We start from the raw sequence: 11081 nt of genomic DNA on the forward strand, positions 1-11081 counted from the left end.
GTAATTCTCTTAACATAAGGATATATAAGAAAAGGGATAATTAAAATCAAATATTAATTGAGCAATCACAAATCATTTATTTATGGTGATCGCTCTATATACAAAGTAACAGTTTTTGGTTACAATAGGTAACTCACTGTCACTATATCGGATTTTTATAAATGTGCTATTTCTTTTATAATTTCAGCACTGATAGTAAATTACTATGATTCGTAGCACATTATTACATCTAATTTATAGGCAGTGATGACCTGCACTGATATCAGTATTACAAATAAATACTTGACATGTATAATAAAACATTGTTCGACAATGTACTGAAGAAATAATGTAATTTATCTATGTTCTTTTTCTCTAACTGTAATTGATTCAATTAAAAATATTGATGCTTGATAATTAAGCTAGTCCATATTTCTTCTTGAGAGATTCTGGCATTTCTGGAGGGGGTGGGCGAGGCATACGAAGCCATACTTTTACTGCATCATAAATAAACCATTGTGCTGCTGTTAATGTACCAATCATAACAATTCGAGGACCAAGACCTTTCCATACTCCACCAAAACCAAGTTTCTTTAAAACATCAACAGCTGATGCTCCCTTTTCTTGATTCAGTTTTGATACAACCTATAAATATGTGAAAAATATATATATATATATATATATATATATATATATATATATATTTATATATATATATTGTATTAATAACATTAAATGAATAAAATAAATAAAGATAGAAATGAATATATATCACTCACAGAATCAGCAGGATGAGATACAATTGCACAAAATACACCAGCAATATATCCTGCAGCAAAGGTAACAACCAACTGTTCACCTTTTGAACATTCTTGCCTTGGCTTAGGAACTACATATTTGTATAAAAGTTCAACTGTACGTTCAAAACAAGCAAATTTCATCATTGTGTATGGAATTTGACGAAGCCATAAAGGTACAAGTCCTTTATAGAATCCAGTAATGCCTTCTTCTGCATATATCTTTGGCACAGCTTCTCTCAAAGTATTTGCAAATCCTGGTGTAGTTTGAATTTTAACCTGCAAAAATAATAGACTTCATATATTATACATAATACATATTAATTTTAATTTAAAAACATTTAATTTTTCACAATAATTGTTTAATAAAACTTGCAATAAATATGATATTGCACATGATATGAGGTAAAAATAAGAATTAGAAAAATAAAGAATAATGAAGAGGAACAAATGAACAATTTTGTTATTTATAAAACTATAAAAATGTATAGATAATATGAACATGGATTATTTTTGTGTCATAAAAAAGATAGTATATCGATCTAACTTCTTTTTTTTAAAGAAAATATTAAGAAAATTATATTAATTATAAAATAATTATAAAATAATTTATAATTACTTTAGCAGCTTCAAGAGGAGCTAGACCAATATCAGCAAAAAATTCTGCAGATGCTGAAGAAATTAAATACAACGATGTCCTAAATTCATATGCCATTTCTTCTCCAACAAGAGCCGAGTAATATACTTTAAAGACTTCATAAAGTCCAAATTTAAACATTCCTTGCGTAGAATAACCAAAGAATGTTGGAGCCCATCCTTTAACCAAACCTCGAGTTCCATCTTCCGCCAAAGTTACCTAAATAATAATATATTTGAAGTTAGTTTTAATATGTATTATTTATGCTATTAGTTATACTTATATTTTGTTCATATTTATAAAATATAATTAAAAATAGATTGCTCACTCGAAATCCATTAAAAACTGATTTGTATTTTGCAGGGTTTACTTGAATACGGCATTTTACTAAATCCAAAGGAGTAACAAGAGTATGGGTAATACCACATGACAAAATACCTCCTAAACCACATAGCATGAAGTACTTATTTGATCCAAATTCACAGCTATCTATACATAAAAAAGAATTTATAATCTAAATATATTAATCTACATGATATAAAATATAATGCTAAATATCTCAAGTATATTTAAACAAACTATATTTAATGTTTAAACTATATTTAGTATAAATGATAAATTTGTCAATAATTACTTATAAATATAATCCATTTATTAAAAACATTTTCAAACAATTTTAATGAACAATTTTCAAAATATTTTCAAACTGAATTTAATTTATTAGTCAATGTATATTATATTACGTATAACTATGTTAAAATAATTTTTATTTAATAAACAATAAAAACTGTCATTGATCAGCTGTTCAACAGTGCGTGCGAAATTCGAATTTGGCAGAATTTCAAAATTATGAACGATCTTATTATTTTGGCTTAACCTAATAATAAACTTTTCAAGTACAGTAAGATATCTTTAATTATTTCTTGGTTGCGGCCACTGTACTAATGCAGGCTATTATTTTTATTCAAATGTCAACCAAGGCTACGACGACGATTCGTACGCGCAATTTTCGACAAAATGGCTACTTCTTATGCAATCTTTTATATTGCAAATCAAACATAAAAAATTCTTCATTAATTCACTTTAAAATAATATTTTGTATTAATAACTAGAAATGCAGTAACTTTATTGAAAAATACATTGAAACTGAATACATATAAAATCTTAGCACATAATTATATGCCATGCGGTCAAATCTATTTGTTACATAATTTGATATAATTGAAAAAATTATAATAAAATAATCATTTATCATGATTAAATTACAATTTTATTAATATTTAAATTTTTTAGAAAATAAGTATTTGTTTTAAATATTAATTTTTATAAATTAATCAAAATAATATTAAGATTATAAAAAATTATAAAAGAACACTAAAAAGTATTAAAAGAACATTAAAAAATATTAAAAGAACATTAGAAATAATATTTTAGATTATATAATGATTTATCGATTTGAAAATTTTTTGAAATATGATTAATTTTTTTGATAAAAAAAAATCTTGTAATTATTTAAGTAAATGTCAATAATCTATATATAACGTTGAATAATTTTTTGATAAAAAATCATGAATTAATATCAATTAAATTAATTAAATTATATCAAATTACTTGCAAATTACTGACCGCCTGATGCGACAGAGGCAGCGGCAATGTGACGATTCTTAACCAGTGCTTGTGTTAGTTCATTTTGTCTCTGACATGTAGTTGTCACGAACGGTGTCCCAAATGGATTCATTTTAGCTATATCCAATATTGAGGGCCACATTTTGTGTCTATCACTTCACTTGCATCCACTACCAATTGATAACAATTTCTATACAATAATTATATTAGTTCAAGCTATTGGATACAAAAGCACAACTTTCGTCTCCGACTAATACGAAAAGAGTGATAGAGACTTCAACGGTAACGGAATCCGTTTAGTAACTTATGTCATTGATTATTATATTATAAGAAAGAAATCAAGTTTCTGCACAATAATGCTCTCTATTGAACACTATATGAACTAAAGAAAATTTCACTAAAAGTCAAACTTTAAAATATTCTGAAGCAAATCTATTTCAAATATATTTTTAATGATTACTACTTTATAATAAAAGTAAATATATATTTTTATAATTACAATATAATATTTTTTAATAAAAGTAAATAAGTTCATTACAATTAAAATTACATAAAAAATTATGTATATTTTTATTAATTTGCAAACTTTGAGATATACGACAAACAAAATTCCAATATTATTATTTCGTAATAAAACTAATAAGGCATGTGCTTCAAACGAATTAACAGATCTGGTAGATCCAAACATGGTAATAAGTTATTATAAATATATTATATTTTATGAAAGTTGTACAGAAAAATAAAAATTAATTTATATATATATTACTTTTTGATGCAGCCAATTTCGATTGAAAATCCATATAAAAAGAAACAGCAATTATGTATTTTATGTAAATTAAACATTGAACCTGATTATAAAAATGTACGTTTATTATCTCAATTTCAAAGTCGTTATACAGGTAGAATTTATGAAAAACATATAACTGGATTGTGCGAATATAAACAGAAGAAAATAGAACAAGAAATAATAAAAGCACAACATGCTGGTAATAATGTCAGTTATGTTTATTGTTTATATGTATTTTATAATATTTTGTAATATTTTATTGTGTTTTTATATTTTAGGTTTAATGGGTTATATGACTAAGGACCCTAAATTTTATAATGATCCAATGTTATTTGATCCTAATTTTCCATTTAAACCACATAAGTATTAAATGTAAAATATATGTTAAATATATATGTATTATAAAAACAAGTAAAGTATATATTATATATGATGTTTTCTCTGATATTTATTCAATTAATAAAATGTATCCTCATCAATAGAAAAACAAACTATATTAGGATTAATATTAAATGAAGATAAAATTTCAGATAATTTTATTGGTTGGTTATCATTTTTTTCTTGTAAATATTTTTGATAATCAATAAGAACATTCTGACAACATGCTGTCCATTTTTTTATAACGCTTTCTAAATTTTCAGCTTTGTTCTTTAATTACAAATATTTAAATGATTAATATTTAATAATAATAAATAAGTTTTAAATGTAATTAATATTATCTTTTACCTTTTTCTTATATGATAATGTAGTTTTTAAAATTTTAATAGATTTTTCCTTTTCTTGTATTTTTTTCTTCAATGATTCCAAGTCTACTTGATATAATTTATTTTTTACTTCAATTTCTGTTTGTTTATTATTATTTTCTTTATTTATACATAATTTTTTAGGAGAAGGTGTTTGTTGATAAATTAGTCTTTTTGCTACAGATATTTTTCTAATAATGTTTTTTAATAATGAAAATTAATGAGAATATCATTCTCAAATTTCAAAAATGTAATAATTTTTTTTTTATATTATAATTATACTTACGATGGTGTTTCATATGTACTTAATTTTGAGATATTTATGTTATTGTTACTTTGAGGTGTACTAAATGGAGAACGAAAAGGTTTATTTACACCTTTTCCATTTTTGAATGGCTTAGCACTCATACTCCTGAAAATAATGTATACTTAATTAATATAAATAATGCTACTTACTTTTTATGTAACATATATTAAAATAATTCGATTAAATATTTTATATTTAAATATTATTTCTACTATAAAAATATATTTTTCTTTATAATTATATTTAACTAAATAATATTTATAATAATATTTATTTAATATATTTAATTAATAATTTTAATTAAATAACTTCAGATTATTCAATATCAATAATACATTTTATATCTATTATATTACATTTTATACGATTCTACTTCTTTTTTAAAGAAAATATGTTTTGATGAATGTTATTATTATTTTATGTTATTCTAAATGTACTATAGCTAATTTATAATATTTTCTTAAATATAAAAATAACATTCTTAAGTTGCAATATTTATATATCAATATAATAATTATAAATATATCAAATATAAATTTAAAACAAATAATTAGAAATTTTGAATCTTAATTTAACATAAATTTAATATATAATGTTTTTAATATTAAGTTTCCACTCTATATTTATATAGCTCATTGTTATACTTCATTGTACTCTAACCTCTATAAGCGTGAGACGCCGACTAAATACAATTGTTTAGTACACAAAAAGTACTATTAAATATAATATAATAATTATATCATTGTTTTTAAAAATTAAACTTTGAGTAAGTTTATTTAGTTTTATTATTATATCGATTTTATATTGCATAGAATTTATATAATTTTATTAATATTTATATTTTATTAATATTTATTTATGAAGATTTTAAAAGTATTTTTTACATTAAAAAATTTTTTCATTTATAATAGCAATGGATATTAGGCCAAATAATACAATTTATATCAATAATTTAAATGAAAAAATAAAAAAGGATGAATTAAAAAAATCCTTATATGCAATTTTTTCTCAATTTGGTCAAATATTGGATATTGTAGCTCTAAAAACATTAAAAATGCGTGGACAAGCGTTTGTTATTTTTAAGGAAATTGCTAGTGCCACAAATGCTTTACGATCAATGCAAGGATTCCCATTTTATGACAAACCAATGGTAAATATTAATCATAAAATAACTTTTTATTAATTAAGTAATAAAACTTAAAATATTATAATTATTTTTATTTTAGAGGATACAATATGCAAAAACAGATAGTGATATTATTGCAAAAATGAAAGGCACATATGCAGAACGGCCTAAAAAACCAAAACGAGTTGTACCTGCAGCTGATGAAGAAGCTAAACGTGCTAAGAAACGTGCTAAAGAACAAGCTAAACATTCACAACAAATTGGTTATCATACTGGTGTACAACAACATCCAGGTTTAGTCAATACAGCTGTACCTGAACAACCACCAAATCAAATTCTATTCCTAACAAATCTACCAGATGAAACCAGTGAAATGATGTTATCAATGCTTTTTAATCAATTTCCTGGTTTTAAAGAAGTACGTTTAGTACCAAATAGACATGACATTGCATTTGTTGAATTTGAGAATGAAGTACAATCAGGAGCTGCAAAAGATGCTTTACAAGGATTTAAAATTACACCTTCTCATGCAATGAAAATATCATTTGCAAAAAAATAAAATATAGTATGGTTTGTATGAAAATATTGTTAACAAATGGAAAAATGTGTGTGTGTTGAAATAATCTTATTTAGAAATTTATAAAAATACATATAAATGTAATTAAAGATTTTTTCGGACGAAAATTTATAAATATAAGTTAAAAATATGCTATATAGATTCAAGAATCACATGTGTACAAAATTTTACATAATGTATACATATAAATCAAACTTCACACTGTAAATAGTAATTAAAAAAATATATGTCATTTTTTCAGCAATACTTTAGTTACATAAAATTACTTTTAATTTAATTTGATAATAATTTAAAAACCTATAAAAATTTTTTTCCATATAATATAAATTAATTTAAAAAGTTACTATAATAATTTAAATTTTTAGTTAAATTTTTATCTTGTATATTAATTATTAATTTTCACTTAATTTTTTTATATTAACATTATTAAAAATATGTATAATTAGCGATTATTAAAAAATATATATAATTAACATTATTGAAAATATTGTTTTAAAATATAAAAATAAAAATTACATATTTTTAAAAATATAAATAAATTTTAATGTTATAATGTATTGTAAGAAAATTTTTAAGTTAATTATTTTCTCAAATATAAAAAAATTTATATATAATAATTTTACGATTATATCTATAAATTAATAATAATTTAAATTAAGATACGAAATTAATATACATAATATTCTTTTATTGTAATTATATTCCCGCCAAATAACAGATCTTATAACTTTCATAAATATTATTATTCATATGAATTTTTTAATATTTTATAAAACAAGAAAATAATTTATAAGTTTTTAAGATTAAAAAATTCTTTTTATTATAAATAATAAGAAATTAAGATAAATACGATTTATGAAAAATTGTAACTTTAAGTAGTATCATAACATTTTGGCGGGAATCAGTTGGCGTGTTGAGTAAAGAGTGGGGGAATGCTTCTTGAGATAGAGAACGAATCGGAGTACAGTGTATCATCTCGATCAGGTCAGTCGCGTCTCGCTATTCGCGCAGTGAATTGTGAGTTGTTGCGTTACAAGGTGTTTTCAGAGTTTGCTTCGTGCAGTCGACGCGCGCGATAGTATTAAAAGGACGCTGAGAAAAGAAAAATTAGATAACTTGCGTTCTGGACATTCATAAAAGAATATTAAACATTTTAATATATAACGTATATAGAAAAGCACTTAGTCCCATTTTCTTACAGTACGACGCGCGCGCCGACTGAACGATTGCCTTTGTCTTCATATACACGAGAAATTTTGAGGTGAGTGCTTGTCAATGACTTTTTCTCCAGTAAATATTAGTCTTTCGAATGGTATACGTATTCATTGTGTTGAAAGATTAAGAAACTCATAAATGATTTTTTCAACGATTTTTTAATCAATCTTTTACGCGGAACCAATTATTACTTACAGAGATATTTATTCATTTTCTTATAAAGAAATTGGTGATGGACGCTACCACGACTCTGGTGTTGCCATGATTTGTCGATCATGGCGTCCCTAGCAGCCAAGTGACGCTATTGTATGTGTTCCAAATAGCGGTTTTCCATACAGTTATTTTTTCTTCATATAAAAAAATATTAAAAATTGTCACTTCCGTTATTATTGTGTAACTTGTCCAATATTATATATATGAAGAAATTAATAATATATAGGTTGTTTAATATATTTGAAAATGGCGGGCGCGGACATTTCAGAAAGCTCTCATTTATTGTTGTAAATAATTTTTTTTTCTAAATTAATAATGATAATAATTTATTATTATTATTATTATTCTTTTATAAGAAAAAATTACTTTTAATTTATGTATGAGATTATTAAAATATTAGATATAATTAATTTTGCATAATTATTTTATTCGGTTACAATTAACCGGTTACAAAACCGCCACCTAATGATATTCGATATGAATGTATTAGGCGCGTAATTTGTTAAACTTTACTATTGCTCATTTTTTATTTATTTATAGTAAAATCTATATATACATTAGTATGGTTATCAAATTGTTGTTTAAACTAAAAAAAATGAATTAAATAAATTTTATGAGAAATTTTAAAAATCGATAATTATGCAAAACTTTCTATATTTCCCTATATGGAACTTTTTTATATTTTCAATATGAAATTTTTGAATATTTTATTTCAAAGTGTGTGGTAACATAATATTTAATTTTATAATAAAATATAAATATAAATTAACTACATATTTATTTGTAAAAAATATATGTATATAATAAATTAAGAGTACAGAGCCTTTTGACGTAAATTCGTTTTCGTTCATCTTTGTATTTTCCTTCGAAATTAATCTATTAAATTTTGCATTAAAAATTAATAATTATAAAATTACTACACACACACACATATATATAATTAAAAATTTTTGAATTAATGTTTATATTGTAAACAAAATTTTTAATTATACAGTGATATAAAGAATTAAAAATGTCAGACGACAATTCGCCTGTTGTCGAGGAACAAAAGAAGAAACGAGGTAGACCAGCAAAGACAGATAAGAATACTGTTAAAGAACCAAAAAAGAGAGGCAGACCTGCCGCAGATAAAAATAATGCAGTACGCACTGCAAAATCAGATAATGAAGATGATACATCGCCTGTACCTGTTAAAAAAGGAAGAGGGCGACCAAAAGGGTCTCATAAAAAAAAGGTATGGATATATTTTTTATTTTAATTACTCATATGAAAGAGTATTATAGAATTCATAATAAAGTTATCTGAGAATAAGAAATCATTTATAAAAATTGTCAATAAATGTTATTACTTTTTTTATTATATTTTAATTTTAGAAAGTATTAAAAAAGAAGTTTTATTTATTTTTTCATAATATAAGATAATATAAGAAATTAAAAAATATGTTAATTACAGCAAGGTTCACCTAAAGGAAACCCTTCAGGACGAGGTCGTGGTAGACCTAAAAAGAAAGAAGAGAAATTAGAAAGTACTGGAGAAGAAGAAGATGAACAGGAAGAAGAGGAAGAAGAGGAGGAAGATAATTAAATGTAAAAAAATAAATTCAATGTATGAGAATTATTCTTTGAAAGTTTTTAAAAAACTGATAAATTTAAAACTTATAAGTTTGCTTTTTATATCATAATCTGCAAATTGAAATAGTAAAGTGGTAACACATTAGTTTTAAAAAAAACTGCTCAAATTCCAAGGAAGTTATATGAAAAATATAATTTGTGATATGTTTGCAAAAAAAATGCACTGCAACATGGGTTGAGAATATGTAAAGCACTTTGTAATATTTACCTTATATGTTTTTATTATAATTACAATTAATATAATAATTATTATTAGTATTATTTTTATTTGTATTATTATCATAATCATTATATTTTAAGTATTAAAATAAAATGTACAAGTATTTTAATGAAAAAAATTTTTAACTAAAAATTCAGATCTCATAAACTAACTTGGAATTAAGATGAAGACTTTATCTAACTTTAAGGTGGATGGTGTATAATTACATCATATATTTGTTACCTTCTTTGCTCCTATGTATATGTATTATAATTCTTAAAGTCTAAAACTTCATACAAATTTAATGCTGTACTGTAATACTTCTTATGTAAGTATATCATGTACAAGAAATGTTCTTTTTTAATTACACTTAAACAAGTGAACATTAACATTTTTGAAACAAGCATATGTGTGAATGTCAAATTTGTATTGAAATAAATAAACTTATAAAATGACTCTCTTATTAATTGTAACATGACACAAACATATACCTGCGATTAACGATTATATATTTTTTACATCAAAATTGTTTTTAAAATTTTTATACTACATTATAATGCTAAAAAAACATTTATGAAAGACAAATGCATTTTGTTTGAAATTTCTTAATCTTTCAATATTACTTAATAAACAGTTAGAAAAAAGAAAATTAACATTATAATGTATAATTATTAGATTTATATATAATTATTAGTTAATAGAAACAAAAGTGTTGATAATATTTGGAAATATATATTTGTTTCTTTATGTTGAACATTAAATATCTATTTTTTCTTATTCATCACTAGAATCTTTCAATATTGAATATAAATAGAATAAAATTTAAATTTCTTATTATGATAATTTTTAATTAAACAATCTATATTTTATTTCATTAACGTTATATCTTTAGGAAAGGATATAAAAACAAAATATATGTAAATAAAGTATAAGGAAGCATAGGAAAAATTGTATTATTTATGAAAAATTGTTATGAACAGAATATAATGAATATAAATAATAAAATAAAAAACTGTTATAAACAGACAATAAATATAAATAATAAAATAAAAAACTGTTATAAACAGAATACAATGAATATAAATAATAAAATGAAGTCTTAATCATTTTGGTTTTTTTACTCTCTATTATGAAATTGTTAAATTAAATTCATTTTATAGATATTATATTAAAATAAATAAAATAAATCCTAATCCACTATTATAATTTTGGAGATATATTTAAACTCTAATATTTAAATTTTT

At 22.6% G+C, this 11081-nt stretch overlaps 5 protein-coding genes across 12 annotated transcripts; 3 read left to right on the forward strand and 2 right to left on the reverse strand.

Annotated features, from left to right (window-relative positions):
- Positions 1-53: 53 nt before the first annotated feature.
- Mpcp1 (Mitochondrial phosphate carrier protein 1) lies at positions 54-3337 on the reverse strand. Of its 2 annotated transcripts, none has more exons than XM_086902845.1 (5): positions 3025-3337; positions 1742-1902; positions 1396-1632; positions 759-1055; positions 54-624 (listed from the first exon to the last, which is right to left on the reverse strand). In XM_086902845.1, the coding sequence occupies exons 2-5, from the start codon at positions 1868-1870 to the stop codon at positions 397-399; spliced, it is 891 nt and encodes a 296-aa protein (XP_086758971.1). In that variant the 5' UTR covers positions 1871-1902; positions 3025-3337; the 3' UTR covers positions 54-396. The 2 variants fall into 2 exon arrangements, with proteins under 2 accessions (XP_086758971.1, XP_086758970.1); XM_086902844.1 differs by having other exon boundaries at positions 3040-3305.
- On the forward strand, positions 3062-4259 carry mRpS18C (mitochondrial ribosomal protein S18C). 2 transcript variants are annotated; one of them, XM_012489569.3, is made up of 3 exons: positions 3062-3728; positions 3818-4025; positions 4105-4259. In XM_012489569.3, exons 1-3 carry the CDS (start codon positions 3600-3602, stop codon positions 4194-4196), a joined length of 429 nt encoding a protein of 142 aa, XP_012345023.2. In that variant the 5' UTR covers positions 3062-3599; the 3' UTR covers positions 4197-4259. The 2 variants fall into 2 exon arrangements, with proteins under 2 accessions (XP_012345023.2, XP_086758974.1); XM_086902848.1 differs by having other exon boundaries at positions 3587-3728; positions 3818-4033.
- LOC116414786 (uncharacterized) lies at positions 4021-8486 on the reverse strand. 3 transcript variants are annotated; one of them, XM_086902846.1, is made up of 4 exons: positions 7990-8486; positions 4856-4981; positions 4553-4760; positions 4021-4474 (listed from the first exon to the last, which is right to left on the reverse strand). In XM_086902846.1, the coding sequence occupies exons 2-4, from the start codon at positions 4975-4977 to the stop codon at positions 4283-4285; spliced, it is 522 nt and encodes a 173-aa protein (XP_086758972.1). In that variant the 5' UTR covers positions 4978-4981; positions 7990-8486; the 3' UTR covers positions 4021-4282. The 3 variants fall into 3 exon arrangements, with proteins under 3 accessions (XP_086758972.1, XP_086758973.1, XP_031773820.1); XM_086902847.1 differs by lacking the exon at positions 7990-8486 and adding an exon at positions 5212-5533; XM_031917960.2 differs by lacking the exon at positions 7990-8486 and adding an exon at positions 5233-5482.
- On the forward strand, positions 5288-6823 carry snf (U1 small nuclear ribonucleoprotein A snf). The gene is made up of 3 exons (XM_012489561.3): positions 5288-5642; positions 5788-6026; positions 6103-6823. The coding sequence occupies exons 2-3, from the start codon at positions 5790-5792 to the stop codon at positions 6559-6561; spliced, it is 696 nt and encodes a 231-aa protein (XP_012345015.1). The 5' UTR covers positions 5288-5642; positions 5788-5789; the 3' UTR covers positions 6562-6823.
- On the forward strand, positions 7521-10292 carry D1 (D1 chromosomal protein). Of its 4 annotated transcripts, none has more exons than XM_012489567.3 (4): positions 7538-7840; positions 7992-8100; positions 9002-9241; positions 9460-10292. In XM_012489567.3, exons 3-4 carry the CDS (start codon positions 9020-9022, stop codon positions 9589-9591), a joined length of 354 nt encoding a protein of 117 aa, XP_012345021.1. In that variant the 5' UTR covers positions 7538-7840; positions 7992-8100; positions 9002-9019; the 3' UTR covers positions 9592-10292. The 4 variants fall into 4 exon arrangements, with proteins under 4 accessions (XP_012345020.1, XP_012345021.1, XP_012345022.1 ...); XM_012489568.3 differs by having other exon boundaries at positions 8018-8100; XM_012489566.3 differs by lacking the exon at positions 7992-8100 and having other exon boundaries at positions 7521-7840.
- The last annotated feature ends 789 nt before the right edge of the window (positions 10293-11081 follow it).

The sequence above is a fragment of the Apis florea genome, unplaced genomic scaffold (assembly GCF_048593485.1).
Source record: "Apis florea isolate Af1SG1 unplaced genomic scaffold, ASM4859348v1 contig_2272_pilon, whole genome shotgun sequence".
NCBI classification, from domain to species: Eukaryota; Metazoa; Arthropoda; class Insecta; order Hymenoptera; family Apidae; genus Apis; species Apis florea.

Excerpts from the sequence above, each read along its gene's own strand:
- Mpcp1 (XM_086902844.1), bottom strand. The coding sequence starts at position 3,181 with ATGTGGCCCTCAATATTGGATATAGCTAAAATGAATCCATTTGGGACA. Across the intron at positions 1,633-1,741 it reads CAGTTTTTAATGGATTTCGA|GTAACTTTGGCGGAAGATGG; the intron begins GTGAGCAATCTA and ends ATTATTATTTAG. Across the intron at positions 1,056-1,395 it reads CTCCTCTTGAAGCTGCTAAA|GTTAAAATTCAAACTACACC; the intron begins GTAATTATAAAT and ends TTATTTTTGCAG.
- D1 (XM_012489566.3), top strand. The coding sequence starts at position 9,020 with ATGTCAGACGACAATTCGCCTGTTGTCGAGGAACAAAAGAAGAAACGA. Across the intron at positions 9,242-9,459 it reads AAGGGTCTCATAAAAAAAAG|CAAGGTTCACCTAAAGGAAA; the intron begins GTATGGATATAT and ends TGTTAATTACAG.
- mRpS18C (XM_012489569.3), top strand. The coding sequence starts at position 3,600 with ATGTATATTTTTATTAATTTGCAAACTTTGAGATATACGACAAACAAA. Across the intron at positions 3,729-3,817 it reads ATCTGGTAGATCCAAACATG|CCAATTTCGATTGAAAATCC; the intron begins GTAATAAGTTAT and ends TTTTTGATGCAG. Across the intron at positions 4,026-4,104 it reads AATAAAAGCACAACATGCTG|GTTTAATGGGTTATATGACT; the intron begins GTAATAATGTCA and ends TTTATATTTTAG.
- snf (XM_012489561.3), top strand. The coding sequence starts at position 5,790 with ATGGATATTAGGCCAAATAATACAATTTATATCAATAATTTAAATGAA. Across the intron at positions 6,027-6,102 it reads CATTTTATGACAAACCAATG|AGGATACAATATGCAAAAAC; the intron begins GTAAATATTAAT and ends TTTTTATTTTAG.
- LOC116414786 (XM_086902847.1), bottom strand. Across the intron at positions 4,761-4,855 it reads AGTACATATGAAACACCATC|AAAAATATCTGTAGCAAAAA; the intron begins GTAAGTATAATT and ends AAACATTATTAG. Across the intron at positions 4,475-4,552 it reads CATTATCATATAAGAAAAAG|AACAAAGCTGAAAATTTAGA; the intron begins GTAAAAGATAAT and ends TTGTAATTAAAG.